This window comes from Brachyhypopomus gauderio, chromosome 16 (assembly GCF_052324685.1).
Source record: "Brachyhypopomus gauderio isolate BG-103 chromosome 16, BGAUD_0.2, whole genome shotgun sequence".
In the NCBI taxonomy this organism is placed as follows: Eukaryota; Metazoa; Chordata; class Actinopteri; order Gymnotiformes; family Hypopomidae; genus Brachyhypopomus; species Brachyhypopomus gauderio.
In genome coordinates, this window is record NC_135226.1 from 7,747,461 (window position 1) to 7,774,337 (window position 26,877).

A 26,877-nucleotide genomic window follows, 5' to 3' on the forward strand; every position below is an offset into this window, starting at 1 on the left:
GATGCCTGTGGTTCGAACATTATTAGAAGACCATACCATAAACTCTGCAATCTAGGTCTGTCCCCCTCACTGTGCTCATGGATCAAAGACTTTCTCACTAACAGACCACAAGTGGTAAGAATAGGGGACCACACATCATCCCAAATCATTTTAAACACTGGTACACCGCAGGGCTGTGTGCTCAGTCCAGACCTCTTCACACTTTTTATGATTGCAGCCCCATCCATGTCTTCAACACATTTGTGAAATATGTGATAGACAGTAGTGATAGACTGCATCTCTAACAACAATGAAACTCAGTACAGAGAGGAGATTCAGCACCTGGCACGGTGGTGCTCAGACAACAACCTAGCTCTGAACACCACCAAAACTAAAGAGATCATCAGAGACTACCGCACAGTTAAAAGAACTGCACATGCCCCTCTACTCATAGATGGAGATGAAGTGGAACGTGTGCACAGCATCAAATACCTCGGACTCCACATCACAGCTGATCTCACCTGGACTCTAAATACCAGTGGGGAACCGTCAGGGCCCTCTATGCCCTCTCAGAGGGCCTAAAAATATTCTTAAAACATAAATATATATAATATAATTTATCCAATTTTATTTTATCTACTTACAGTTTGACAATCGACATCTAAACAATTACAAAAATATAAGCAAATAAATTATTCACCCCTGTCTATTCAATCTGTGTTGGAAGGTGAGGGGTTAAGTGGAAGCCTGTGAGTCTGTGTCTCCCCCTATCAGCACTGTGATGCCCGTTGTTCGTTTACAGAGGGCCTGGCAGTTATAATTCAGCGCAATTGGCTCCATGCACAAGATGGCGTCCATTCTGTTTCCGGCATTTGAGGGTGTGCATGAGAAGTTCCGGTCTGAGCACTTCCGTGGTTTTAGTATTAATATCAACACGAAGAGATAGCGAGCTAGTTGGAAATAATGAGTGCATTCAGGGTTAAAGAGAGAAGACTGGCCTTATTATATTATAGTTATATGTATATATATATATATAGTTATATACTTATTATAGTTATATAGTTTTGTATAGTTATATATATACATTGTTATTGTTTTTTTATATAATGTTTGCTTATTTGGTGCTTGTAAATAGTTTTTTTATGAATGTTATAATAACTCCTTGACCATAATTGATTAACACTAGAATGACTGAAATTTCAAGATCCTGAGGACATCACCCCTCCTTCTTCCCAGTAATTAAGAGAGCCATAAGTCAGCCTTTATTATGTTAATTCATAGAGAAACACTCAGGCAGCAACTCTGTGGTACATTCAGAAAGCCCCCTAGTATAACATCTCTCTTTCACTCCCTTTCTCTGTCTCATATATATATATATATACACACACACACAAACACACACACGTTATAGTTACATATAGACATCCACACTGTATACACTACATTATTGATTGTTGTTAGTGTAACATCTCAGTCTCTTCCTTTTCTCTCTGTAACACTAGTACTTACTACTAGTAACACTGTAACTTACCAATTTAGTAGAGATATACAGAAGAGAGCTCAATTCAATTTCATTATTTCAGTGAGGGTTATGGCAGTTTATATATGCATATTTCATGCTTGGAAACAACCAAGTCAACCAAGTATTCTTTAGTCATTCTAGTGTTAAACAACCATTATTCAGTTTCTGTATTACATCTTTTTTTTTATTATACACTAAATGAGTACAACTTTAATGCCACCTTAATTTATTTTATCAGCTCTACAAATATAGGGCAGTTCTATATTTACATCTTGTAGTTCTTCTGTCTCTCTGTATAAGATTCTGCTCAGTCTGGTTTCGGCATTGTTTTACACATATGGGAAAGCATGGTAGCATAAAGAAAAGGACTCAATGTCAACACATTTAAGATTTATTAAGAATCAATCATTAAAATATCATTAGTTCATAAATTTACTGCATTTTAAATAGATAACTGCCAAACGTGATGAGAAGTCATTACACTGACATGTAAAAATAAAAAAATTAAAAATCTCCCTTCTCTCTAATGGTTTTAGCCACTTCACAGTCTCTGTATATGCGCTGAATGAGAATATCATCCTCTGCAAATACAACAAAATCACACCACTCCATACCTGTAAGTAGGAGCTGGCCTTGTACCTGCCAGTAGTAACTGTGAGTCTGCTTCAATTTCAGTGTGCCACTCTGCATTTTCAGGTAGCTACAGTCCACATAGCTTTTTGCATTGGGGTATTTAATTTCCACCAGTCCAAAGGGTGGGCTCTCAGTCGGGTCAAACACCAGACCATCAGGAGATGCCCCTAACCAGGGGGCATCAGGGTGGATGACAAACCCACAAGGCCAGTAATTGGTGTTTTTTATTCTGCAGTACTCCTGTATGGCAACCGGTTCCAGTGCCAATCCCCTCTTCATTGCAGCAGTTTGATTCACTCCCTTTCGAATCCTTTGTGACAGGATTTCTGCAGAACTCTGACCTCTGACATGGCATATTTCCCTGAATCGGGAGGAAGTTATTCTTGGCCCCCTGACTCGGTGCCACTCCACAGAGTTGCTCTGCTCTCTGATGGCAACCTCTATCTTCCTTGCCATGTCAAATGTAGTGACAAGTGACTGCAGATGGAGGTGTTGTTGGTGACTGCACACGAACTGGCAGTTAGTAGGCTCAAGCCTATAGCCGTCTACAGGTAGAGGTGGTGGCAGAGGGGCATCTGGATGGTGTACTACAACCCAACTCACTGGTACTGGATGCTGGTAGGATATGGGACTACCCGCCTGGACTTTCCCAAAAGCTGAATCAACCAGCGGGACGTCAGCACTTATGGCCATGGTGGTGATGAGTGGAGCAATGTCTGCAGTGAAGTCCTTGTACTGCTCATCAACTTTGAGGACATGTGGATCTGGCAGCTCCCCTCGCACTGCCTTGTAACGTTTACTCCTTTGAAAAATCGAATTCCACAGTAAGGACTTTGTACACTCATACAACAAAGGTTATACAGTAAGCAAAGCATACATAGGAAAATTAATTTTACCTTACACCATCAGCAACTGTAAACTGCTTCGGCTTGGAGGACAAAAATACCATGTCACTTACTCTGCCTGGTTTCACACCCTATTAATTACATAAAAGAATGATCACACTACTTTAAATGTTTGTTGATGTGACATAGTACATCAGCTCATAATGTAGCTTGTTGAAGAAATAATTTAACTTTGGTATGGTTGGGAACACATACTCACCATGGTTCTTGGCTTGTGCCAGCGTTGTTCTGTTTCTGTGCAGCTTAGGACTGGGGGTACAGCAGCCAGGTTCAGTGTGGAGTAGTGTGCAGTCTGAAACAGTAGTGCAACATTGTGGTTGCAGAGTGCTGTCCCAGCCACACAGGAGCACTCGGCCACTGCAATGTCCACCGGTACACGGTCTTCAAAGACAATCTAAACATAAAAAAAAACCAGTCAAAATCTCAGGCTAAATGAGTGGTGTCCAATTTTATATGCAAAGGAATGGTGTGGCTGCAGGTTTTTATTCCAGCCAAATATATAACAATAGATGCTTAAACAACTGATTACACTTGTTTAATTATATGTTTTTTGCTGCTCATTATGTAGCAAATACCTGCTTCCAACCCAGACCTTTACACACAAGTCGGGACACCCCTGGGCTTAATCACGGCAGGTTATCAATTGTATCACCAAGAGTATAAGCAATATAAGTTTACTCCCTCTTGCTGCAATATAAGAAATAACGATAAACTTATCTACCTTTTATCATATCCCTTGTCTCAATTTTCTTCAAATATTTTAAAGTTAGTGAATCACTGAACTGTGTTAGTAAAACAGTGTTAGTAAAACAAAGGAACAGGCGCAGGGTACAAAATACTTACCACTGCCAAGTCATTAAGATATTTGGACCCTGCATGTATTATACTAAATATACAGTAAATAACAACTGAGGCTGTGAACCAACAAACACTGTTTTTCCTCCCTACTCTGAGGTCGTGAGGTTTTTCACTCTTCCTCATCGACCTGTAACAGGTAGCCCTGATGCTCACTCTCCCTGACGAATCTCTGTTTGAAACTGTGGGCATTTAAACAGGACATCATTTACAATATACATAAAAGTTACACTGAATGTCATTAAAACATCTGACACTGGATACAACCGTCGTTAGAGTCCTAGTTAGACAATAAGCTCAGCTAAATCACAGGGTGGGTGTGTAGCTAACTAGGCTGCCTAGCTAGCTGTGTAATGGTGTGACATACCTTCATAGTTGTCGATGTAACTGGATATATACATCTTATATCCTTTTTCCCTTTTGCTCCTCGGGGTTGAGCTGGCCGCTTGGACTATCCGATGCACATCGGTGATGGTAATCTTTGGTAGATCTTGGAGGCACCTAGTGTAAAACACAGCCATCTTCGCTTCTGCGCGTCTGTCCTGTGTGCCGGAGCGGAACTATTCACGCGCACCCTCGAAAAACCGGAAGTAGTAACACGTCATCCCGTGCAACTAGCGAATACCAGTTTCAAATGACAGTAAAATTGACCAATCATATCTTCCCTCTTAGTGGGCGGGCTTAACTGTATGATAATTTCCGCCTGCTGTGGCGACGCTAGCTGTCGTTAGCGTACCACCACTAGCTAGTTCCGATTCATTCCTTTGACGTCCTCGTGCGCGTTGTTTACATATTCCGCTTCCGAGGAACACGGAGCTGTGAACCTTATTTTGTTGGAACCTTATTTTTGTTAAGAAGTTATCTAGTACAGATATTACTGTTTATTGCGTGTCTAAAGCTGTACTGTCGTCTCAGTTTTTTTCTGGAGGGGCATGTGCAGTTCTTTTAACTGTGCTGTAGTCTCTGATGATCTCTTTAGTTTTGGTGGTGTTCAGAGCTAGGTTGTTGTCTGAGCACCACCGTGCTAGGTGCTGGATCTCCTCTCTGTACTGAGTTTCGTTGTTGTTAGAGATGCAGTCTATCACTACTGTCTATCACATATTTCACAAATGTGTTGAAGACATGGATGGGGCTGCAATCATAAAAAGTGTGAAGAGGTCTGGACTGAGCACACAGCCCTGCGGTGTACCAGTGTTTAAAATGATTTGGGATGATGTGTGGTCCCCTATTCTTACCACTTGTGGTCTGTTAGTGAGAAAGTCTTTGATCCATGAGCACAGTGAGGGGGACAGACCTAGATTGCAGAGTTTATGGTATGGTCTTCTAATAATGTTCGAACCACAGGCATCTCCTTTACCCAAGAGTGGTGCAGATCTGCTCAAGCAGGCTCACAGTGATAACGTTTTAGATCTAGTCAATCAGGCATTCACAGAACACATGTTGGAGGTGGGTTTTGTGGCCCTGCTTACAGTTGTATTTGGTGAACACACTAATCACCAAATGTATTGTTAATACCAGGTGTGATTGACCCTTCATGCAGTTGGTGACTCCTCTTTAGAGGGAAGGAAAAATCGTAGGAAAAATCAAACCTGCCATGCAAACGTCAATGCATTTTGTACTTGTTGTTTCTTTTCCTACGTGGCCCGAGTCGTGTGTTAGTCAATCTGCTCCCTTCCATGTTGGTTTGGGGCCTCTTGGGTTTGACTGAGGAGTGAATACTCTAGTTCACCAGGACACTTTACTAGTCCTTCTGTGATAGTGAACATGGTGGAATATAATTTGCACAGATGTAAAAAAAAAAAAAAGTTGTGTTTTTAATAACTGATGGTTGAGATTACTGAATAAAGCATTTGTATGTTTTCTCAGTAGCGCAAGTGGGTGTGTGTCAGGATGTCCTGTAGATCGGTAAAATAACAATTACAGCAGGTCTAGAATCAGATTAAACTTTATTCACTTTTCTGTGATGTGCAAAAACGGCAGTTTTTTTCTCTGCTGCAAGTCATTGTTCTGCTTTCTTCTGACTGCACTCGTGGTGGAGCTGAGAAGAATCCACGGTGGGGCATGTGCTGCAGAATCGGTGTGCAGTAGAAGTGCTATTGCTGAACAGAAGGTCTATTCCTGATCTTACTGTAAGCACAGAAGTGAAACACACACCATCAAACATCACAAGCCACACTGATGTAAAACACCACAGATTTATTCGTTTTACAAAAATAAATGCAAAATTTCATATCTACATGAAAAGGATTTACAGGCTAAGCACTGTCTGGTCCCCAAGTGTCACATCTGTAAACACGTTGTTTTGTGAAGCACAACACTCCTAGGAAGCTGTAACCTTCATATGGCTTACACAACCTCTGTTGGTGATCCTCATCTTCAGACTAAGATTAGGGACTATAATATCTAGATCAAGATAATCCTGTCATCAGGATTTATGAGGATTTTCTGTTGTGGATATGAACTTGTACAGCAGTTGTTTAATGGCATCAACACATACAAAGGTATGAAGGGATTAAAGGGGACAGATGTGTTGAATACTACAATTTAAACACTGTATCTGTACACTGTAGATGCACACGACTGTGCTTAATCTCATTAGTGTTATACATTCTATATAACACTATACAGAAGTCTCTTGACAATTTCATGTGTGTTCTCTTATGTCCATAGGCATGTTTGTATTCTGTCTATCCATTGATTTGTTTGCACTGGACATACATGGACATCAGTGGGTTGTGCCTCTTCAGTAATGGTAGACCTTGATCTGATTCTTCTTGTCCAGGCTGAGCTGGACCAGCCCATTGGTGTGCGGGGCAGCTGGGTAGCGTGTGAAGAGAGGCCTGGGCAGAGGTTCAGGAGAACACAAGGGTGCAAGAGAGTGTGTGTGAAAATATGATGCATTCTGTTCCCGTACTGGTTTGTGTGTGATACGTACATGTGTATAAGCTGAGGGGGAGAGAGATTGTGAAAGGATACACATTTGGGTCTTTGCGTCGTGATTCCAGCCACCTTTTGTTGTCGTCGATCAGTCTCTGCAGCCTCTGGCCATCTAGCTCAGAGGAGAGACTACACACACACATACACACACACACGCACACACATAATGGAAAAGCACTGTATGAGTTCATCAATTTTCCTTTCAAAATCAACAGCAGCACTGATCCTGTGAGCGAGAGTGAGAGTGAGAGATTGTGACCGAGCCTGCACAGGTGTGCAAGTGTGTGTAGTCACCTTGCTGGAGTGTATCCACTATATGCTCTGGTAGCCCTCATGGGATAGCGGGCACTGGTATCCATGGAAACTCCTAAAATCAGAGCAGTCTTAATACAGGTAGTGCGGTTTAGATTTCTGAAGCCAATTTGACACAGCAGGTCTCTACACTGCACCACCCTTACACTGGAAAAGATCGGCATTATCCTAGCACAGAAAATCAATGTGAAAACTGCTTTTTCAAAAAATCCTTATTCATTGGCATATAACTTTTTTTTAACTGTAATGCAAATAGTTACTTTCCCTGGTAACGAGTTACTTTTATTATAGAGTAATTCAGTTACTAACTCAGTTACTTTTTTGAACAAGTAGTGAGTAACTATAACTAATTACTTTTTTAAAGTAACGTTCCCAACACTGACCATTAATGGTGGAGTGTAAGAAGCTGTTCTGAGCCACTGAAGAGGAGGCGGGGCTTGGTGTCCATGCCCAGGACGGGGCAGGAGGGAAGGAGGAGGACGGAGGTGGCTGAGGGAGGGGCTGGACGCTCCTCCCAGTGAAAGATTCCAGTTCACCCAGCACTGTGTTCAGCTGGCCAGAGATCTGCTGCAGGGACTCTGCTAACTGCTGCACTTTCACTGGCCTTGCATGTGCTGAAACAGAGAGTGGGAGTAGCAGAGAGGAAGACCAGAGTTTGGGTGTATTACTGCTAGAGAAATAAAAACATCAGATAACTATGAACCAACAAGACCAGAGTGGACTCTAGAGCTGTTTACAGTTATGGGCATATTTTTAGTTTTCACAGTTTGCTTCCTTGCCACCATAAAAAAAAAACTGTGGTAGTAAACTTTGTGAAAACCAAAATTAGTGCCTTCTCAAAATGTCTGCCCGTGTGTGTGTGTTGTGCATGCACATGGAGTGTGTGTCTCACTCGTCTCCTCTTGGCCACACACACCACTCGTCTCTGTGACATCAGAGACTCTCCGATCTCCCACGAGCCGCTCGCCTTCATCACATGACAGCTGAGACAGTAAAACATTGTAAAGCCCAGGTAGGTATTAATGTGGGTTTGTACGTAAGTGTGTGGGTGCAGGCATACGTGTGTGTGTATGTGTGTGTTACCTCCTCTGCCAGTGACGTCTCCAGCTGGCCGAGTCTCTCCTCCTTCTTTCTCAGGATCGCGTGGCCCTTCTGGACCCTCTCCCTCAGCTTCTCCAGCTCACTCACCTCCTACAGCACAGGGGAGCAGAACATCTAAGAGGAGCTATACTCATGCTTCCTACTCTCTCCCATCTGACCTGGCTACATGGCTGTAGGCACTGCAAGACCTAACGTGCTTAGACCCACCACGGCACTGAAACCGTCTAAAGTAGTTAACGATCTCTTAATATTCTCAGATAAAAGGTCAATCACTCTCCTGGTTCAAATCCTACCTGACCGATCGTTACAAATTTGTACTTGAAAATAATGAATGCTCATAAGGATCTGTATTGGGTCCCATGTTATTCTCATTATATAGGCTAGCAAGCATTTGTAGGCATGGTATTAGCTTCCATTGCTATGCAGATGATACTCTGTTATATAACTGAGTCAGTTATATATATATATATATATATATATATATATATATATATATATATATATATATATATATATATATATATATATATATATATATATATATATATATTCTAATTTGGATGATGTCAACACTACTACCAAAACTGAGAACTGCATCCAAGAAATAAAGAACTGGATGGCGTCTAATTCTCTTCTTCTAAATTCTAATAAGACTGAGGTGTTACTTCTTGGATTCAAGGGTGCTAGAAGCAATGGGTCTGATCTTCTTATTACACTAGATGGCTTTTCAGTAACACCTGAATTTCCTGCTAAAAGTTTAGGCGTCACTAGTGATTAGGATCTTTCATTTGACACACACATATGCAATGTCACTAATGCTGCCTTTGCACCTTCATGTAATATTGCCAAGCTGAGACATGTACGTTCGGTATCAGACGCAGAGAAACTGGTCCACAATCTCATCAAGATTGGACTACTTTTAATTGGATGCTCTAAACAGTCCCTAAAGAAAGTCCAACTTGCTGCATTCCAACTTGAATCCAAGAGCCAGAGTCCTAACTAGGCCTTGAGAAGTGCATCACATTAGTCCTACTCTCTCAGCATTGCACTGGCTCCTGTTTAAATATCAAACTGATTTTAAAATTCTTCTGTTGGCCTATAAAGCATTAAATAGTCCTCCACAATATCCGAGTGAACTCACTGCATACCATAATCATCTCACCTGCTGCTCTCTCAAAGCACAAGATTACAGCCGAAGGCAGAGTAATGTCTCAGTACCCTCATGCCTGTGGTCACCTCCAGGCCCCTCCCTTTAGTTATGCTGCTAGGGATAAGCCTGCTGGAGCCACATGCTAAGTCACTGGCACGTGTGCTATATATATGGAAGTTTAATTTGATTTTACATATTAACCTGCATTCTGTATCTTGACTACATGTTTCTACAAAGACAATTCCATAAAGGAGCTAGAAGATGCTCTGGGTTGCCAGTGGATGTGCTGATGCCGTGGATGCATGTGCCAATACGGCCAGCATCCTACCTGAGGCCCAGCATCCATATTGGACTGTGACTGCTCAGATAGACACAGGACTATAAATATGAACTTAAAGTTGCTGGGCCAATTGAGCATGGCTTCCCTTTGGGATCTTGGTCCTCCCAAGGTTTCTTCCTAATCCGCATAGGGAGTTTGTCTCTGCCACACTTGCCCCTGTCTTGTTCAATAGGGATCTGGACCCATGCGCTTGTGACACCATGTTTTGTAAAAAGCGCTTTATAAATAAAACTGACTAGACTTGACGGACCTGGCAGAGAGGCTGAGCAGAGCCTCCTGCAGCGGACCTCTGCGGGCTGGGGTGGGCCGTCCTTAGTGCCGCCTGTCTCACTCTCAGACAGCTGGTCTGTTTCTCCAAGAACTGTCTTGCTCTCTGCTGGACACCTTCACCTGAAATATACTCCTGCAAGCTAGACAGAGAGAGAGAGAGAGAGAGAGAGAGAGAGAGAGAGAGAGAGAGAGAGAGAGAGGAGATTACAAACGAGTATATAAACATATGATAAATACATACAATCGGACAGCCTCCCTCCCCACCCACACCCACCCACACCCACATACTTGTCTATGCTGCGGGAGGTTGTGGGAGGTGGGCACAGGGGAGAGAGGAGGTTCCATTTCCTCCACTTGGAGGGAGCCCTCCACACCAACACAGATCTGTACATGTACACACTCTGTGTACCTTGCATTTGTGTCACCAGAGACCAGTACTGACTTGGTCAAAGCTAATGTGTGTGTATGTGTGTGTGTGTGTGTGTGTGTGTGTGTGTGTGTGTGTGTGTGTGTGTGTGTTTGTGTGTGTATTACCTGAGCCTTCTGTGGAGTTCATCACATCTAGCCTGAAGTTTTTCTCTCTCCTCCATCATCCTCTTGCTCTCCTCCCTCTCCCTCCTCCTTCCCTCTCTCTCTTTATCCAGCTCCTCCCTTTCTCTCCTCCTCTCATCTCTTAATTGGTCCAGCTCTGCACGCAGACTGTCCCGTTCTCTCAGGACACGTGAGAGAGCCTGGGGGACACACAAACACACAACCTAACATAACAGTTCACAATGACACACACACACACACACACACACACACACACACACACACACACACACACACACACACACACACCTGGGGGACACACACAACCTAGCATAACAGTTCACAATGAAACACACACACACACACACACACACCTGGTCACACACACTCACCTCTATCCCCTTCTCAACTTCATCTCCTTCCTCACTCAGCTGTTGTCTCCTCTTCTTCAAATCTGCAGCCTACAGACCAACAGTACAAACACACACACAGATCATTTTATCAGGCAGCTGAGTGACTGGACTGAAGATTCACACACATGCATGCACGCACATGCACACGCACACACACACTCCAGACATGACCTATTCATTTTTTTTCTTCAAAACAGGTCATTGAGTCAGTTAACTTCTCAGCACAAAGAACTGACTGACGAATGATTAGTAACTTATAACTACAGCTATACGGGCACCTAATACAATGGAGCTCAGTGTACCAGTTGCACATACACACTCAAAGTAGCTAAAGTACCTGAGTTTGGAGTAGCGCACACACACCCACACACTCAAATAAAGCAGGTAAAGTACCTGAGCTTGGTGTTGCACACCCACACACACACACACACACACACACACACTCAAATAAAGCAGGTAAAGTATCTAAGTTTGGAGTAGCACACCCACACACACACACACACACACACACACTCAAATAAAGCAGGTAAAGTATCTAAGTTTGGAGTAGCACACCCACACACACACACACACACACACACTCAAATAAAGCAGGTAAAGTATCTCAGTTTGGAGTAGCACACCCACACACACACACACACTCAAATAACGCAGGTAAAGTACCTGAGTTTGGAGTAGCAGTTCCTGAGTTTTGAGCTCTTTGGTTTTCATGTCCAGTTGCTCAATCATCTTCTGCACTTCTAACGCCTAAACACACACACAAGAAAAACAAACAAATACAAACAACTCTCACCGTCTTTATACACATAAACACCCGACTGGGTACGGCAGAAGAGGCGTTTTTGCACGTGAGTATCGTATGGGTGTGGGATCTTACTTTCTGCATGTGTATTTTGTGGGTGTGTTGGAGCTGAGAGTCGAGCTGTAGTCTGAGCTGATCCAGCTGGGACGTGTGCGAAGCCTGCATCCTCTCCCTCTCCTCCAGATGAGCCCTCAACAAGCGCTCCCTCTCCACGCTCTCCTGCACACACACCGTGTGATGAACACACATTGGCTCGGTCTCTCAGGTGATCACTGAGCTGTGAGTAAATGAATTCTCCCTGCCACACCTCCTCCAGGTGCTTTTGTCTGAGGGTGAAGAGCTGCTCCTGGTGCTCCTGCGACACCTGCTCCAGCTTCCTGCTGTGCTCCCTCTGCACCTCCTCCAGGTGCTCATGTCTGAGGGTGAAGAGCTGCTCCTGGTACTCCTGCGACAGCTGCTCCAGCTTCCTGCTGTGCTCCCTCTGCACCTCCTCCCTCACCTCCTGCAACAGACCAGACAACTCACCACACATACACTCACACACACACACACACTCCTTCTCTCTCTTTTTCTTTTCTTCGTCCACGTCCAGCTCAGTCTCCTCTGCCACCCTGAGTTCACTGTCCTGCTCATACACAGACAAACACACCAACACATGCAAACACACATGCATAAACATGCATGTACAGACATTCACAAGATCTGTGTGTGTGTGTGTGTGTGTGTGTGTGTGTGTGTGTGTGTGTGTGTGTGTGTGACAGGTAGAGCAAGGTGCTACAGTAACACCAAGATCACGTGAGCACACACAGTGATGTTAGTGGCGCTGTATAAATGTGTATAAAAGCTGGGAACATAATGTGTGAACAACTGCAGTGTAAAGACTACAAAGGTGACAGTGAGCTAAAAATCAGAGCATTATATTCTAGCAGGTGTTTTCACCTCATGGACAGACGCCTTCTTCGGCTCTTCATCCTCCTCCTCTTCATCCATGGCATGGCCGTGGCATGGCTGAGCACACTCCCGCTCCTGGGCCACTAGTTGGCGGTAGTGCTCATCACAGGGGTGGTCCCAGGTGGACTGGCCCGTGGAGAAGTTGAAATAGTATACTTCTCCAGTCACATCCTGACTGGAGAGTAGGAAAGAGAGACAAGCTCATCACATAGATAAACACACACATAAAAACACATGACATGTAGACAAGCCTAGGTTCTCCAGCACAGGACTGTCCACAAAGGTGTCAATATGTCAACATCTGAAACACTGAGTGGTGCTCTGGGTCTCATTGCTCAGATTAATAGTGCCAGAAGGCCAAGTCTACAAGCAAATCTGCTGCATAGAGTGATGAAATATTAATTTTATACTTTGCAATTGTTAGTTTCGGGGACAACTAACATTAAATATCCCCTGGATCTTGTCTTTATGTGTTTTATGTATGAAGGTACTGACTCATATAAAGACACCACTGTTACACCTGACAATAAGGTTATAACATACTTCCCCCCAAACCATTTGAATACAGAATCCAAAAATGATTTAATATGTTAAATTGTGTCTGATCTTTCATGTCACATCATACTCTCCAACTTCAAAAATCCTCCTCTGTCTGTTATATTTTCTCTTGCCCAGTCTTACTTCCCAGTCAAAATATTCAGTCTTCTCCAGACTTGCAGTTCCAAGGTCTTTAAAAAAAAGTTGGGCTGTCTAATTTGCTCATCTAATCACCTAGGTCATAAGTGATTCAATGCCCACTTCTTGCAAGCTTCCAGAGAGTCCGTGTGACATTATGACACTCACAATAAAGTCCTGATGCATCCTACTTCTATAAATGGTACTTAAAATTATAACTGAGTTACAGGGGACAAAGGGCCTTGGTACGTCAGGTAATCAAGAGCCTGAATGAATGAGACAGCATGAATGATACGTAGAGTTCTTGGAATGGAAGCCATTCCTCAATTAAGGGCACATTAGAGTATGCTTGGATTTTACTAAAAGGAACCAACGCTCACACCAACGCTCACTGCTCTGTGTGTAAGGATAAGAAAACTGGGTGACTGTATGAGAATGAGTTTGTCCTACCAGGGTTTCCAATCAGGAGGTAGTGGGGCTACAATCCCCTCTCTGGCCAGCCACAGCAGCTCTGGCTCCCCATCAGGGTCAATGCCAATTTCTCTGGCATACTCATGGACCTCTGAGGAGGAATACGGATAAGATGAATATACCCACAATCAGTATGATATTTTCAAATCAAGTAAAATCCCACAAATTCAAATAGTTAAGTCCATAATGCATGGAGATTGATTCTATGTTATAAAGTGTAGCTATAGCTTGGACGAACATACAAGAGTCCCAACTGGACATGTGTTGTTAATATTATTATTATATATTATTATTATTATTATTATTATTATTATTATTATATATTATTAAGTTATTATGTCAACATTATAATTTAGTTATTAAATGATGGAACTGTTGTAGCTTGTAGACTTTATCAATGGTGGATATTAAAGTATACCATTTCAGTAACATATATTAAAGTTTTATCCGGGGTCCTAAACTGTAACAGGTAGTATGCGACAGCTAATGTACCTTGTTCAGATGGGAGATAATTCTCATCCTCTTCCAGGATCAACTGGTCTCCAACTGGTCTCCGAAGGGCATCTGCTGTCATGTTGACTGAACATTAAGAAAAAGATTATGTACTATACGAATAACAGTGCAGTAGACAGATATTGCTATATTGTCTGTGGATCACTGTCTCTTGGGGGTTGTAGGGCACACCTGAAAATCCCACAGCAGGTAAAGTGAAACCCAGCACGCCTCACAGTGAGGCTCAAATGCCTTGTAAGTGTTTCCCAATGAACAAGTGATTATAAGAAGGGCTATGGTGCCATGTGATGTCATCAGAATGTGGGGAGAATGCTTAAGAATTTGTCATGTTAGAAATCTGTTTCTTTTTAAAAATGTTTATTTTTATTTGCTTTTTCCATGGCCACATGGACAATGTTAACATGGTGGGATTTATGAAAATTGTGCTGAGTCAAAGAAATCAAAGAAATAACCCATGCTCCATTAATTATATTATCCTGTACACATGAAATAAAGAGCTTGACAGTCATCAGCAGAATAAATATACATGTTATTTTTCTGAACCTTAGAAACCTACTACATAAATGTGTATATTTAATTTTTAATAATTATGAACAAGCCTATGGAAATCCATACTCATAAGAACTAAATATACTGTCTTACATAGAAGTATAAAATTATGTACAGTATATGAAAATATATTTTTCTCACCTGGTGTGTCTATGAAGTTCTTCTGTTCTTCTGTTCCTGCCTTGGCTGGTCACTTCTCCTGGGGTAAAAAAAATCTCCTGGATGAAAAATTTGAAAGAATAGAAAGATAGAAAGATCTAGAAAAAATAGAAAGATCTGGGAAGATTTGTAAGGATTGTAGGATTGATAGGATTCTCAGATTGTAGGTTTGATAATTCTCAGAGCCAAATGTCATGCGACAATTTCTCAGCTTTTCAGCATCGAAACTGAATCCAAACATTCCACCTTCCCAACCAAACATTCTAAACCAAACATTCCAAAGTTGAGTAGCACGTGATATGACAATTTCCTATTTTTTTAACTAAAACACCAAATCAGCCAGGCTGCTACAATAACCTGATGCAGCCTGGCTTGTACCCAAAGGGTTCATACCACAGACCGTATATCAGTAGCGAACCGTGACCATTAAACCTGGGCCCGCTCCCATCCCCCCGAAAAAAAAATGTTTCCTCTCCTAATTAACTGCAATAAAGAAAAAAACTGAGACGACAGTACAGCTTTAGACACGCAATAAACAGTAATATCTGTACTAGATAACTTCTTAACAAAAATAAGGTTCCAACAAAATAAGGTTCACAGCTCCGTGTTCCTCGGAAGCGGAATATGTAAACAACGCGCACGAGGACGTCAAAGGAATGAATCGGAACTAGCTAGTGGTGGTACGCTAACGACAGCTAGCGTCGCCACAGCAGGCGGAAATTATCATACAGTTAAGCCCGCCCACTAAGAGGGAAGATATGATTGGTCAATTTTACTGTCATTTGAAACTGGTATTCGCTAGTTGCACGGGATGACGTGTTACTACGTCCGGTTTTTCGAGGGTGCGCGTGAATAGTTCCGCTCCGGCACACAGGACAGACGCGCAGAAGCGAAGATGGCTGTGTTTTACACTAGGTGCCTCCAAGATCTACCAAAGATTACCATCACCGATGTGCATCGGATAGTCCAAGCGGCCAGCTCAACCCCGAGGAGCAAAAGGGAAAAAGGATATAAGATGTATATATCCAGTTACATCGACAACTATGAAGGTATGTCACACCATTACACAGCTAGCTAGGCAGCCTAGTTAGCTACACACCCACCCTGTGATTTAGCTGAGCTTATTGTCTAACTAGGACTCTAACGACGGTTGTATCCAGTGTCAGATGTTTTAATGACATTCAGTGTAACTTTTATGTATATTGTAAATGATGTCCTGTTTAAATGCCCACAGTTTCAAACAGAGATTCGTCAGGGAGAGTGAGCATCAGGGCTACCTGTTACAGGTCGATGAGGAAGAGTGAAAAACCTCACGACCTCAGAGTAGGGAGGAAAAACAGTGTTTGTTGGTTCACAGCCTCAGTTGTTATTTACTGTATATTTAGTATAATACATGCAGGGTCCAAATATCTTAATGACTTGGCAGTGGTAAGTATTTTGTACCCTGCGCCTGTTCCTTTGTTTTACTAACACTGTTTTACTAACACAGTTCAGTGATTCACTAACTTTAAAATATTTGAAGAAAATTGAGACAAGGGATATGATAAAAGGTAGATAAGTTTATCGTTATTTCTTATATTGCAGTAAGAGGGAGTAAACTTATATTGCTTATACTCTTGGTGATACAATTGATAACCTGCCGTGATTAAGCACAGGGGTGTCCCGACTTGTGTGTAAAGGTCTGGGTTGGAAGCAGGTATTTGCTACATAATGAGCAGCAAAAAACATATAATTAAACAAGTGTAATCAGTTGTTTAAGCATCTATTGTTATATATTTGGCTGGAATAAAAACCTGCAGCCACACCATTCCTTTGCATATAAAATTGGACACCACTCATTTAGCCTGAGATTTTGACTGGTTTTTTTTTATGTTTAGATTGTCTTTGAAGACCGTGTACCGGTGGACATTGCAGTGGCCGAGTGCTCCTGTGTGGCTGGGACAGCACTCTGCAACCACAATGTTGCACTACTGTTTCAGACTGCACACTACTCCACACTGAACCTGGCTGCTGTACCCCAGTCCTAAGCTGCACAGAAACAACAACGCTGGCACAAGCCAAGAACCATGGTGAGTATGTGTTCCCAACCATACCAAAGTTAAATTATTTCTTCAACAAGCTACATTATGAGCTGATGTATTATGTCACATCAACAAACATTTAAAGTAGTGTGATCATTCTTTTATGTAATTAATAGGGTGTGAAACCAGGCAGAGTAAGTGACATGGTATTTTTGTCCTCCAAGCCGAAGCAGTTTACAGTTGCTGATGGTGTAAGGTAAAATTAATTTTCCTATGTATGCTTTGCTTACTGTATAACCTTTGTTGTATGAGTGTACAAAGTCCTTACTGTGGAATTCGATTTTTCAAAGGAGTAAACGTTACAAGGCAGTGCGAGGGGAGCTGCCAGATCCAGATGTCCTCAAAGTTGATGAGCAGTACAAGGACTTCACTGCAGACATTGCTCCACTCATCACCACCATGGCCATAAGTGCTGACGTCCCGCTGGTTGATTCAGCTTTTGGGAAAGTCCAGGCGGGTAGTCCCATATCCTACCAGCATCCAGTACCAGTGAGTTGGGTTGTAGTACACCATCCAGATGCCCCTCTGCCACCACCTCTACCTGTAGACGGCTATAGGCTTGAGCCTACTAACTGCCAGTTCGTGTGCAGTCACCAACAACACCTCCATCTGCAGTCACTTGTCACTACATTTGACATGGCAAGGAAGATAGAGGTTGCCATCAGAGAGCAGAGCAACTCTGTGGAGTGGCACCGAGTCAGGGGGCCAAGAATAACTTCCTCCCGATTCAGGGAAATATGCCATGTCAGAGGTCAGAGTTCTGCAGAAATCCTGTCACAAAGGATTCGAAAGGGAGTGAATCAAACTGCTGCAATGAAGAGGGGATTGGCACTGGAACCGGTTGCCATACAGGAGTACTGCAGAATAAAAAACACCAATTACTGGCCTTGTGGGTTTGTCATCCACCCTGATGCCCCCTGGTTAGGGGCATCTCCTGATGGTCTGGTGTTTGACCCGACTGAGAGCCCACCCTTTGGACTGGTGGAAATTAAATACCCCAATGCAAAAAGCTATGTGGACTGTAGCTACCTGAAAATGCAGAGTGGCACACTGAAATTGAAGCAGACTCACAGTTACTACTGGCAGGTACAAGGCCAGCTCCTACTTACAGGTATGGAGTGGTGTGATTTTGTTGTATTTGCAGAGGATGATATTCTCATTCAGCGCATATACAGAGACTGTGAAGTGGCTAAAACCATTAGAGAGAAGGGAGATTTTTAATTTTTTTATTTTTACATGTCAGTGTAATGACTTCTCATCACGTTTGGCAGTTATCTATTTAAAATGCAGTAAATTTATGAACTAATGATATTTTAATGATTGATTCTTAATAAATCTTAAATGTGTTGACATTGAGTCCTTTTCTTTATGCTACCATGCTTTCCCATATGTGTAAAACAATGCCGAAACCAGACTGAGCAGAATCTTATACAGAGAGACAGAAGAACTACAAGATGTAAATATAGAACTGCCCTATATTTGTAGAGCTGATAAAATAAATTAAGGTGGCATTAAAGTTGTACTCATTTAGTGTATAATAAAAAAAAGATGTAATACAGAAACTGAATAATGGTTGTTTAACACTAGAATGACTAAAGAATACTTGGTTGACTTGGTTGTTTCCAAGCATGAAATATGCATATATAAACTGCCATAACCCTCACTGAAATAATGAAATTGAATTGAGCTCTCTTCTGTATATCTCTACTAAATTGGTAAGTTACAGTGTTACTAGTAGTAAGTACTAGTGTTACAGAGAGAAAAGGAAGAGACTGAGATGTTACACTAACAACAATCAATAATGTAGTGTATACAGTGTGGATGTCTATATGTAACTATAACGTGTGTGTGTTTGTGTGTGTGTGTATATATATATATATGAGACAGAGAAAGGGAGTGAAAGAGAGATGTTATACTAGGGGGCTTTCTGAATGTACCACAGAGTTGCTGCCTGAGTGTTTCTCTATGAATTAACATAATAAAGGCTGACTTATGGCTCTCTTAATTACTGGGAAGAAGGAGGGGTGATGTCCTCAGGATCTTGAAATTTCAGTCATTCTAGTGTTAATCAATTATGGTCAAGGAGTTATTATAACATTCATAAAAAAACTATTTACAAGCACCAAATAAGCAAACATTATATAAAAAAACAATAACAATGTATATATATAACTATACAAAACTATATAACTATAATAAGTATATAACTATATATATATATATATATATATATATATATATATATATATATATATATAACTATAATATAATAAGGCCAGTCTTCTCTCTTTAACCCTGAATGCACTCATTATTTCCAACTAGCTCGCTATCTCTTCGTGTTGATATTAATACTAAAACCACGGAAGTGCTCAGACCGGAACTTCTCATGCACACCCTCAAATGCCGGAAACAGAATGGACGCCATCTTGTGCATGGAGCCAATTGCGCTGAATTATAACTGCCAGGCCCTCTGTAAACGAACAACGGGCATCACAGTGCTGATAGGGGGAGACACAGACTCACAGGCTTCCACTTAACCCCTCACCTTCCAACACAGATTGAATAGACAGGGGTGAATAATTTATTTGCTTATATTTTTGTAATTGTTTAGATGTCGATTGTCAAACTGTAAGTAGATAAAATAAAATTGGATAAATTATATTATATATATTTATGTTTTAAGAATATTTTTAGGCCCTCTGAGAGGGCGTAGAGGGCCCTGACAGTTCCCCACTGGTATTTAAAGTCCAGGTGAGATCAGCTGTGATGTGGAGTCTGAGGTATTTGATGCTGTGCACACGTTCCACTTCATCTCCATCTATGAGTAGAGGGGCATGTGCAGTTCTTTTAACTGTGCGGTAGTCTCTGATGATCTCTTTAGTTTTGGTGGTGTTCAGAGCTAGGTTGTTGTCTGAGCACCACCGTGCCAGGTGCTGAATCTCCTCTCTGTACTGAGTTTCGTTGTTGTTAGAGATGCAGTCTATCACTACTGTCTATCACATATTTCACAAATGTGTTGAAGACATGGATGGGGCTGCAATCATAAAAAGTGTGAAGAGGTCTGGACTGAGCACACAGCCCTGCGGTGTACCAGTGTTTAAAATGATTTGGGATGATGTGTGGTCCCCTATTCTTACCACTTGTGGTCTGTTAGTGAGAAAGTCTTTGATCCATGAGCACAGTGAGGGGGACAGACCTAGATTGCAGAGTTTATGGTATGGTCTTCTAATAATGTTCGAACCACAGGCATCTCCTTTACCCAAGAGTGGTGCAGATCTGCTCAAGCAGGCTCACAGTGATAACGTTTTAGATCTAGTCAATCAGGCATTCACAGAACACATGTTGGAGGTGGGTTTTGTGGCCCTGCTTACAGTTGTATTTGGTGAACACACTAATCACCAAATGTATTGTTAATACCAGGTGTGATTGACCCTTCATGCAGTTGGTGACTCCTCTTTAGAGGGAAGGAAAAATCGTAGGAAAAATCAAACCTGCCATGCAAACGTCAATGCATTTTGTACTTGTTGTTTCTTTTCCTACGTGGCCCGAGTCGTGTGTTAGTCAATCTGCTCCCTTCCATGTTGGTTTGGGGCCTCTTGGGTTTGACTGAGGAGTGAATACTCTAGTTCACCAGGACACTTTACTAGTCCTTCTGTGATAGTGAACATGGTGGAATATAATTTGCACAGATGTAAAAAAAAAAAAAAGTTGTGTTTTTAATAACTGATGGTTGAGATTACTGAATAAAGCATTTGTATGTTTTCTCAGTAGCGCAAGTGGGTGTGTGTCAGGATGTCCTGTAGATCGGTAAAATAACAATTACAGCAGGTCTAGAATCAGATTAAACTTTATTCACTTTTCTGTGATGTGCAAAAACGGCAGTTTTTTTCTCTGCTGCAAGTCATTATTCTGCTTTCTTCTGACTGCACTCGTGGTGGAGCTGAGAAGAATCCACGGTGGGGCATGTGCTGCAGAATCGGTGTGCAGTAGAAGTGCTATTGCTGAACAGAAGGTCTATTCCTGATCTTACTGTAAGCACAGAAGTGAAACACACACCATCAAACATCACAAGCCACACTGATGTAAAACACCACAGATTTATTCGTTTTACAAAAATAAATGCAAAATTTCATATCTACATGAAAAGGATTTACAGGCTAAGCACTGTCTGGTCCCCAAGTGTCACATCTGTAAACACGTTGTTTTGTGAAGCACAACACTCCTAGGAAGCTGTAACCTTCATATGGCTTACACAACCTCTGTTGGTGATCCTCATCTTCAGACTAAGATTAGGGACTATAATATCTAGATCAAGATAATCCTGTCATCAGGATTTATGAGGCTTTTCTGTTGTGGATATGAACTTGTACAGCAGTTGTTTAATGGCATCAACACATACAAAGGTATGAAGGGATTAAAGGGGACAGATGTGTTGAATACTACACTTTAAACACTGTATCTGTACACTGTAGATGCACACGACTGTGCTTAATCTCATTAGTGTTATACATTCTATATAACACTATACAGAAGTCTCTTGACAATTTCATGTGTGTTCTCTTATGTCCATAGGCATGTTTGTATTCTGTCTATCCATTGAATTGTTTGCACTGGACATACATGGACATCAGTGGGTTGTGCCTCTTCAGTAATGGTAGACCTTGATCTGATTCTTCTTGTCCAGGCTGAGCTGGACCAGCCCATTGGTGGGCGGGGCAGCTGGGTAGCGTGTGAAGAGAGGCCTGGGCAGAGGTTCAGGAGAATACAAGGGTGCAAGAGAGTGTGTGTGAAAATATGATGCATTCTGTTCCCGTACTGGTTTGTGTGTGATACGTACATGTGTATAAGCTGAGGGGGAGAGAGATTGTGAAAGGATACACATTTGGGTCTTTGCGTCGTGATTCCAGCCACCTTTTGTTGTCGTCGATCAGTCTCTGCAGCCTCTGGCCATCTAGCTCAGAGGAGAGACTACACACACACACACACACACACACACACACACACACACACATAATGGAAAAGCACTGTATGAGTTCATCAATTTTCCTTTCAAAATCAACAGCAGCACTGATCCTGTGAGCGAGAGTGAGAGTGAGAGATTGTGACCGAGCCTGCACAGGTGTGCAAGTGTGTGTAGTCACCTTGCTGGAGTGTATCCACTATATGCTCTGGTAGCCCTCATGGGATAGCGGGCACTGGTATCCATGGAAACTCCTAAAATCAGAGCAGTCTTAATACAGGTAGTGCGGTTTAGATTTCTGAAGCCAATTTGACACAGCAGGTCTCTACACTGCACCACCCTTACACTGGAAAAGATCGGCATTATCCTAGCACAGAAAATCAATGTGAAAACTGCTTTTTCAAAAAATCCTTATTCATTGGCATATAACTTTTTTTTAACTGTAATGCAAATAGTTACTTTCCCTGGTAACGAGTTACTTTTATTATAGAGTAATTCAGTTACTAACTCAGTTACTTTTTTGAACAAGTAGTGAGTAACTATAACTAATTACTTTTTAAAAGTAACGTTCCCAACACTGACCATTAATGGTGGAGTGTAAGAAGCTGTTCTGAGCCACTGAATAGGAGGCGGGGCTTGGTGTCCATGCCCAGGACGGGGCAGGAGGGAAGGAGGAGGACGGAGGTGGCTGAGGGAGGGGCTGGACGCTCCTCCCAGTGAAAGATTCCAGTTCACCCAGCACTGTGTTCAGCTGGCCAGAGATCTGCTGCAGGGACTCTGTTAACTGCTGCACTTTCACTGGCACTGCATGTGCTGAAACAGAGAGTGGGAGTAGCAGAGAGGAAGACCAGAGTTTGGGTGTATTACTGCTAGAGAAATAAAAACATCAGATAACTATGAACCAACAAGACCAGAGTGGACTCTAGAGCTGTTTACAGTTATGGGCATATTTTTAGTTTTCACAGTTTGCTTCCTCAGCTTTTTTTAAGAACCTTTTGTCAAATGTTTATGTGATATAATGAAGTACAATTATTAACAGTCCATAATTGTTCATTGCTGCTAAACTGCTCCTGAATCGTTGGGAGAAGTTGTTCTGGAAGGATGTTTTGATACCTTCCCTTTTTCATGGCTGTGCTTTGCTTAGGCAAGACTGGGAGCAACCCCACACTTTGATGGTGTGAGGAGGCTCATAGCTGCCTCCTCTGTAGGAGACACTCCTGTAGGAGATACTCCCTGAAGCCTCCTTCATGCAACTTGAAGCACTCCCCAAAGTCCTTAGTGACGGGATAAATGGTTGATTGGGGTGCATTGTACAAGCCGCACTGTGAAACCCTTTTGATGCAATGATGACTGAACGTGTTTCCTTGGAGGTGACCATGGTTAACGTAAAAGCACCACTACCCTTTTAAAGCAACCAGTCTTCTCTTCTAATCAGCATGACAGATTGATGTCAGCTGTCTTATCCTCATTAACTTTTTTTCTCCTGAACTAACGAGATCATCACTGAAATTATCTCCATTAACTGAAATGCAGTCATTTTTGTGAGAAGGTAATTTTCATCACAGGGAATGACTTTGCAATTAATTGCAATTCATCTAATCACTCTTCACAATCTAGAATCGATACAAATTGCCACCATAAAAAAAAAAAAAAACTGTGGTAGTAAACTTTGTGAAAACCAAAATTAGTGCCTTCTCAAAATGTCTGCCCGTGTGTGTGTGTTGTGCATGCACATGGAGTGTGTGTCTCACTCGTCTCCTCTTGGCCACACACACCGCTCGTCTCTGACTCTGTGACATCAGAGACTCTCCGATCTCCCACGAGCCGCTCGCCTTCATCACATGACAGCTGAGACAGTAAAACATTGTAAAGCCCAGGTAGGTATTAATGTGGGTTTGTACGTAAGTGTGTGGGTGCAGGCATACGTGTGTGTGTATGTGTGTGTTACCTCCTCTGCCAGTGACGTCTCCAGCTGGCCGAGTCTCTCCTCCTTCTTTCTCAGGATTGCGTGGCCCTTCTGGACCCTCTCCCTCAGCTTCTCCAGCTCACTCACCTCCTACAGCACAGGGGAGCAGAACATCTAAGAGGAGCTATACTCATGCTTCCTACTCTCTCCCATCTGACCTGGCTACATGGCTGTAGGCACTGCAAGACCTAACGTGCTTAGACCCACCACGGCACTGAAACCGTCTAAAGTAGTTAACGATCTCTTAATATTCTCAGATAAAAGGTCAATCACTCTCCTGGTTCAAATCCTACCTGACCGATCGTTACAAATTTGTACTTGAAAATAATGAATGCTCATAAGGATCTGTATTGGGTCCCATGTTATTCTCATTATATAGGCTAGCAAGCATTTGTAGGCATGGTATTAGCTTCCATTGCTATGCAGATGATACTCAGTTATATATATATATATATATATATATATATATATATATATATATATATATATATATATATATATATATATATATAAACAGTCCCTAAAGAAAGTCCAACTTGCTGCATTCCAACTTGAATCCAAGAGCCAGAGTCCTAACTAGGCCTTGAGAAGTGCATCACATTAGTCCTACTCTCTCAGCATTGCACTGGCTCCTGCTTAAATATCAAACTGATTTTAAAATTCCTCTGTTGGCCTATAAAGCATTAAATAGTCCTCCACAATATCCGAGTGAACTCACTGCATACCATAATCCATCTCACCTGCTGCTCTCTCAAAGCACAGGATTGTGCTCAGATCCGAAAACTACAAGATTACAGCCGAAGGCAGAGTAATGTCTCAGTACCCTCATGCCTGTGGTCACCTCCAGGCCCCTCCCTTTAGTTATGCTGCTAGGGATAAGCCTGCTGGAGCCACATGCTAAGTCACTGGCACGTGTGCTATATATATGGAAGTTTAATTTGATTTTACATATTAACCTGCATTCTGTATCTTGACTACATGTTTCTACAAAGACAATTCCATAAAGGAGCTAGAAGATGCTCTGGGTTGCCAGTGGATGTGCTGATGCCGTGGATGCATGTGCCAATACGGCCAGCATCCTACCTGAGGCCCAGCATCCATATTGGAGAGACTGTGACTGCTCAGATAGACACAGGACTATAAATATGAACTTAAAGTTGCTGGGCCAATTGAGCATGGCTTCCCTTTGGGGTCTTGGTCCTCCCAAGGTTTCTTCCTAATCCGCATAGGGAGTTTGTCTCTGCCACACTTGCCCCTGTCTTGTTCAATAGGGATCTGGACCCATGCGCTTGTGACACCATGTTTTGTAAAAAGCGCTTTATAAATAAAACTGACTAGACTTGACGGACCTGGCAGAGAGGCTGAGCAGAGCCTCCTGCAGCGGACCTCTGCGGGCTGGGGTGGGCCGTCCTTAGTGCCGCCTGTCTCGCTCTCAGACAGCTGGTCTGTTTCTCCAAGAACTGTCTTGCTCTCTGCTGGACACCTTCACCTGAGATATACTCCCGCAAGCTAGAGAGAGAGAGAGAGAGAGAGAGAGAGGAGATTACAAACGAGTATATAAACATATGATAAATACATACAATCGGACAGCCTCCCTCCCCACCCACACCCACCCACACCCACATACTTGTCTATGCTGCGGGAGGTTGTGGGAGGTGGGCACAGGGGAGAGAGGAGGTTCCATTTCCTCCACTCGGAGGGAGCCCTCCACACCAACACAGATCTGTACATGTACACACTCTGTGTACCGTGCATTTGTGTCACCAGAGACCAGTACTGACTTGGTCAAAGCTAATGTGTGTGTATGTGTGTGTGTGTGTGTTTGTGTGTGTATTACCTGAGCCTTCTGTGGAGTTCATCACATCTAGCCTGAAGTTTTTCTCTCTCCTCCATCATCCTCTTGCTCTCCTCCCTCTCCCTCCTCCTTCCCTCTCTCTTTATCCAGCTCCTCCCTTTCTCTCCTCCTCTCATCTCTTAATCGGTCCAGCTCTGCACGCAGACTGTCCCGTTCTCTCAGGACACGTGAGAGAGCCTGGGGGACACACAAACACACAACCTAACATAACAGTTCACAATGACACACACACACACACACCACACACACACACACACACCTGGGGGACACACACAACCTAGCATAACAGTTCACAATGAAACACACACACACACACACACACGCACACACACGCACACACACGCACACACACGCACACACACGCACACACACGCACACACACGCACACACACGCACACACACACCTGGTCACACACACTCACCTCTATCCCCTTCTCAACTTCATCTCCTTCCTCACTCAGCTGTTGTCTCCTCTTCTTCAAATCTGCAGCCTACAGACCAACAGTACAAACACACACACAGATCATTTTATCAGGCAGCTGAGTGACTGGACTGAAGATTCACACACATGCATGCACGCACATGCACACGCACACACACACTCCAGACATGACCTATTCATTTTTTTTCTTCAAAACAGGTCATTGAGTCAGTTAACTTCTCAGCACAAAGAACTGACTGACGAATGATTAGTAACTTATAACTACAGCTATACGGGCACCTAATACAATGGAGCTCAGTTTACCAGTTGCACATACACACTCAAAGTAGCTAAAGTACCTGAGTTTGGAGTAGCGCACACACACCCACACACTCACTCAAATAAAGCAGGTAAAGTATCTCAGTTTGGAGTAGCACACCCACACACACACACACACACACACACACACACTCAAATAAAGCAGGTAAAGTATCTCAGTTTGGAGTAGCACACCCACACACACACA

The 26,877-nt window shown here is 42.6% G+C and overlaps 4 protein-coding genes across 8 annotated transcripts; 1 reads left to right on the plus strand and 3 right to left on the minus strand.

Annotated features, from left to right (window-relative positions):
• Positions 1-1,876: 1,876 nt before the first annotated feature.
• Positions 1,877-4,756, minus strand: LOC143478260 (uncharacterized). The gene is made up of 4 exons (XM_076977230.1): positions 4,262-4,756; positions 3,239-3,433; positions 3,031-3,110; positions 1,877-2,936 (listed from the first exon to the last, which is right to left on the minus strand). The coding sequence occupies exons 1-4, from the start codon at positions 4,265-4,267 to the stop codon at positions 2,006-2,008; spliced, it is 1,212 nt and encodes a 403-aa protein (XP_076833345.1). The 5' UTR covers positions 4,268-4,756; the 3' UTR covers positions 1,877-2,005.
• A 1,065-nt stretch (positions 4,757-5,821) lies between these two features.
• LOC143478024 (uncharacterized) lies at positions 5,822-15,814 on the minus strand. 5 transcript variants are annotated; one of them, XM_076976939.1, is made up of 18 exons: positions 15,051-15,809; positions 14,340-14,426; positions 13,827-13,938; positions 12,690-12,876; positions 12,058-12,375; positions 11,826-11,969; positions 11,612-11,695; positions 10,928-10,996; positions 10,539-10,735; positions 10,293-10,388; positions 9,985-10,144; positions 8,227-8,334; positions 8,036-8,126; positions 7,527-7,757; positions 7,126-7,198; positions 6,830-6,960; positions 6,613-6,734; positions 5,822-6,021 (listed from the first exon to the last, which is right to left on the minus strand). In XM_076976939.1, exons 2-18 carry the CDS (start codon positions 14,419-14,421, stop codon positions 6,019-6,021), a joined length of 2,208 nt encoding a protein of 735 aa, XP_076833054.1. In that variant the 5' UTR covers positions 14,422-14,426; positions 15,051-15,809; the 3' UTR covers positions 5,822-6,018. The 5 variants fall into 5 exon arrangements, with proteins under 5 accessions (XP_076833054.1, XP_076833057.1, XP_076833055.1 ...); XM_076976942.1 differs by having other exon boundaries at positions 6,871-6,960; positions 15,051-15,808; XM_076976940.1 differs by lacking the exon at positions 5,822-6,021 and having other exon boundaries at positions 6,442-6,734; positions 12,058-12,147; positions 12,238-12,375; positions 15,051-15,814.
• Positions 15,815-17,114: 1,300 nt separating this feature from the next.
• On the plus strand, positions 17,115-18,499 carry LOC143477817 (uncharacterized). The gene is made up of 3 exons (XM_076976652.1): positions 17,115-17,137; positions 17,266-17,345; positions 17,440-18,499. The coding sequence occupies exons 1-3, from the start codon at positions 17,135-17,137 to the stop codon at positions 18,368-18,370; spliced, it is 1,014 nt and encodes a 337-aa protein (XP_076832767.1). The 5' UTR covers positions 17,115-17,134; the 3' UTR covers positions 18,371-18,499.
• A 2,481-nt stretch (positions 18,500-20,980) lies between these two features.
• LOC143478198 (centrosomal protein of 164 kDa-like) lies at positions 20,981-25,833 on the minus strand. The gene is made up of 9 exons (XM_076977163.1): positions 25,703-25,833; positions 25,425-25,584; positions 24,058-24,165; positions 23,861-23,957; positions 22,692-22,922; positions 22,291-22,363; positions 22,028-22,117; positions 21,770-21,891; positions 20,981-21,178 (listed from the first exon to the last, which is right to left on the minus strand). Exons 1-8 carry the CDS (start codon positions 25,828-25,830, stop codon positions 21,795-21,797), a joined length of 984 nt encoding a protein of 327 aa, XP_076833278.1. The 5' UTR covers positions 25,831-25,833; the 3' UTR covers positions 20,981-21,178; positions 21,770-21,794.
• Positions 25,834-26,877: the final 1,044 nt, after the last annotated feature.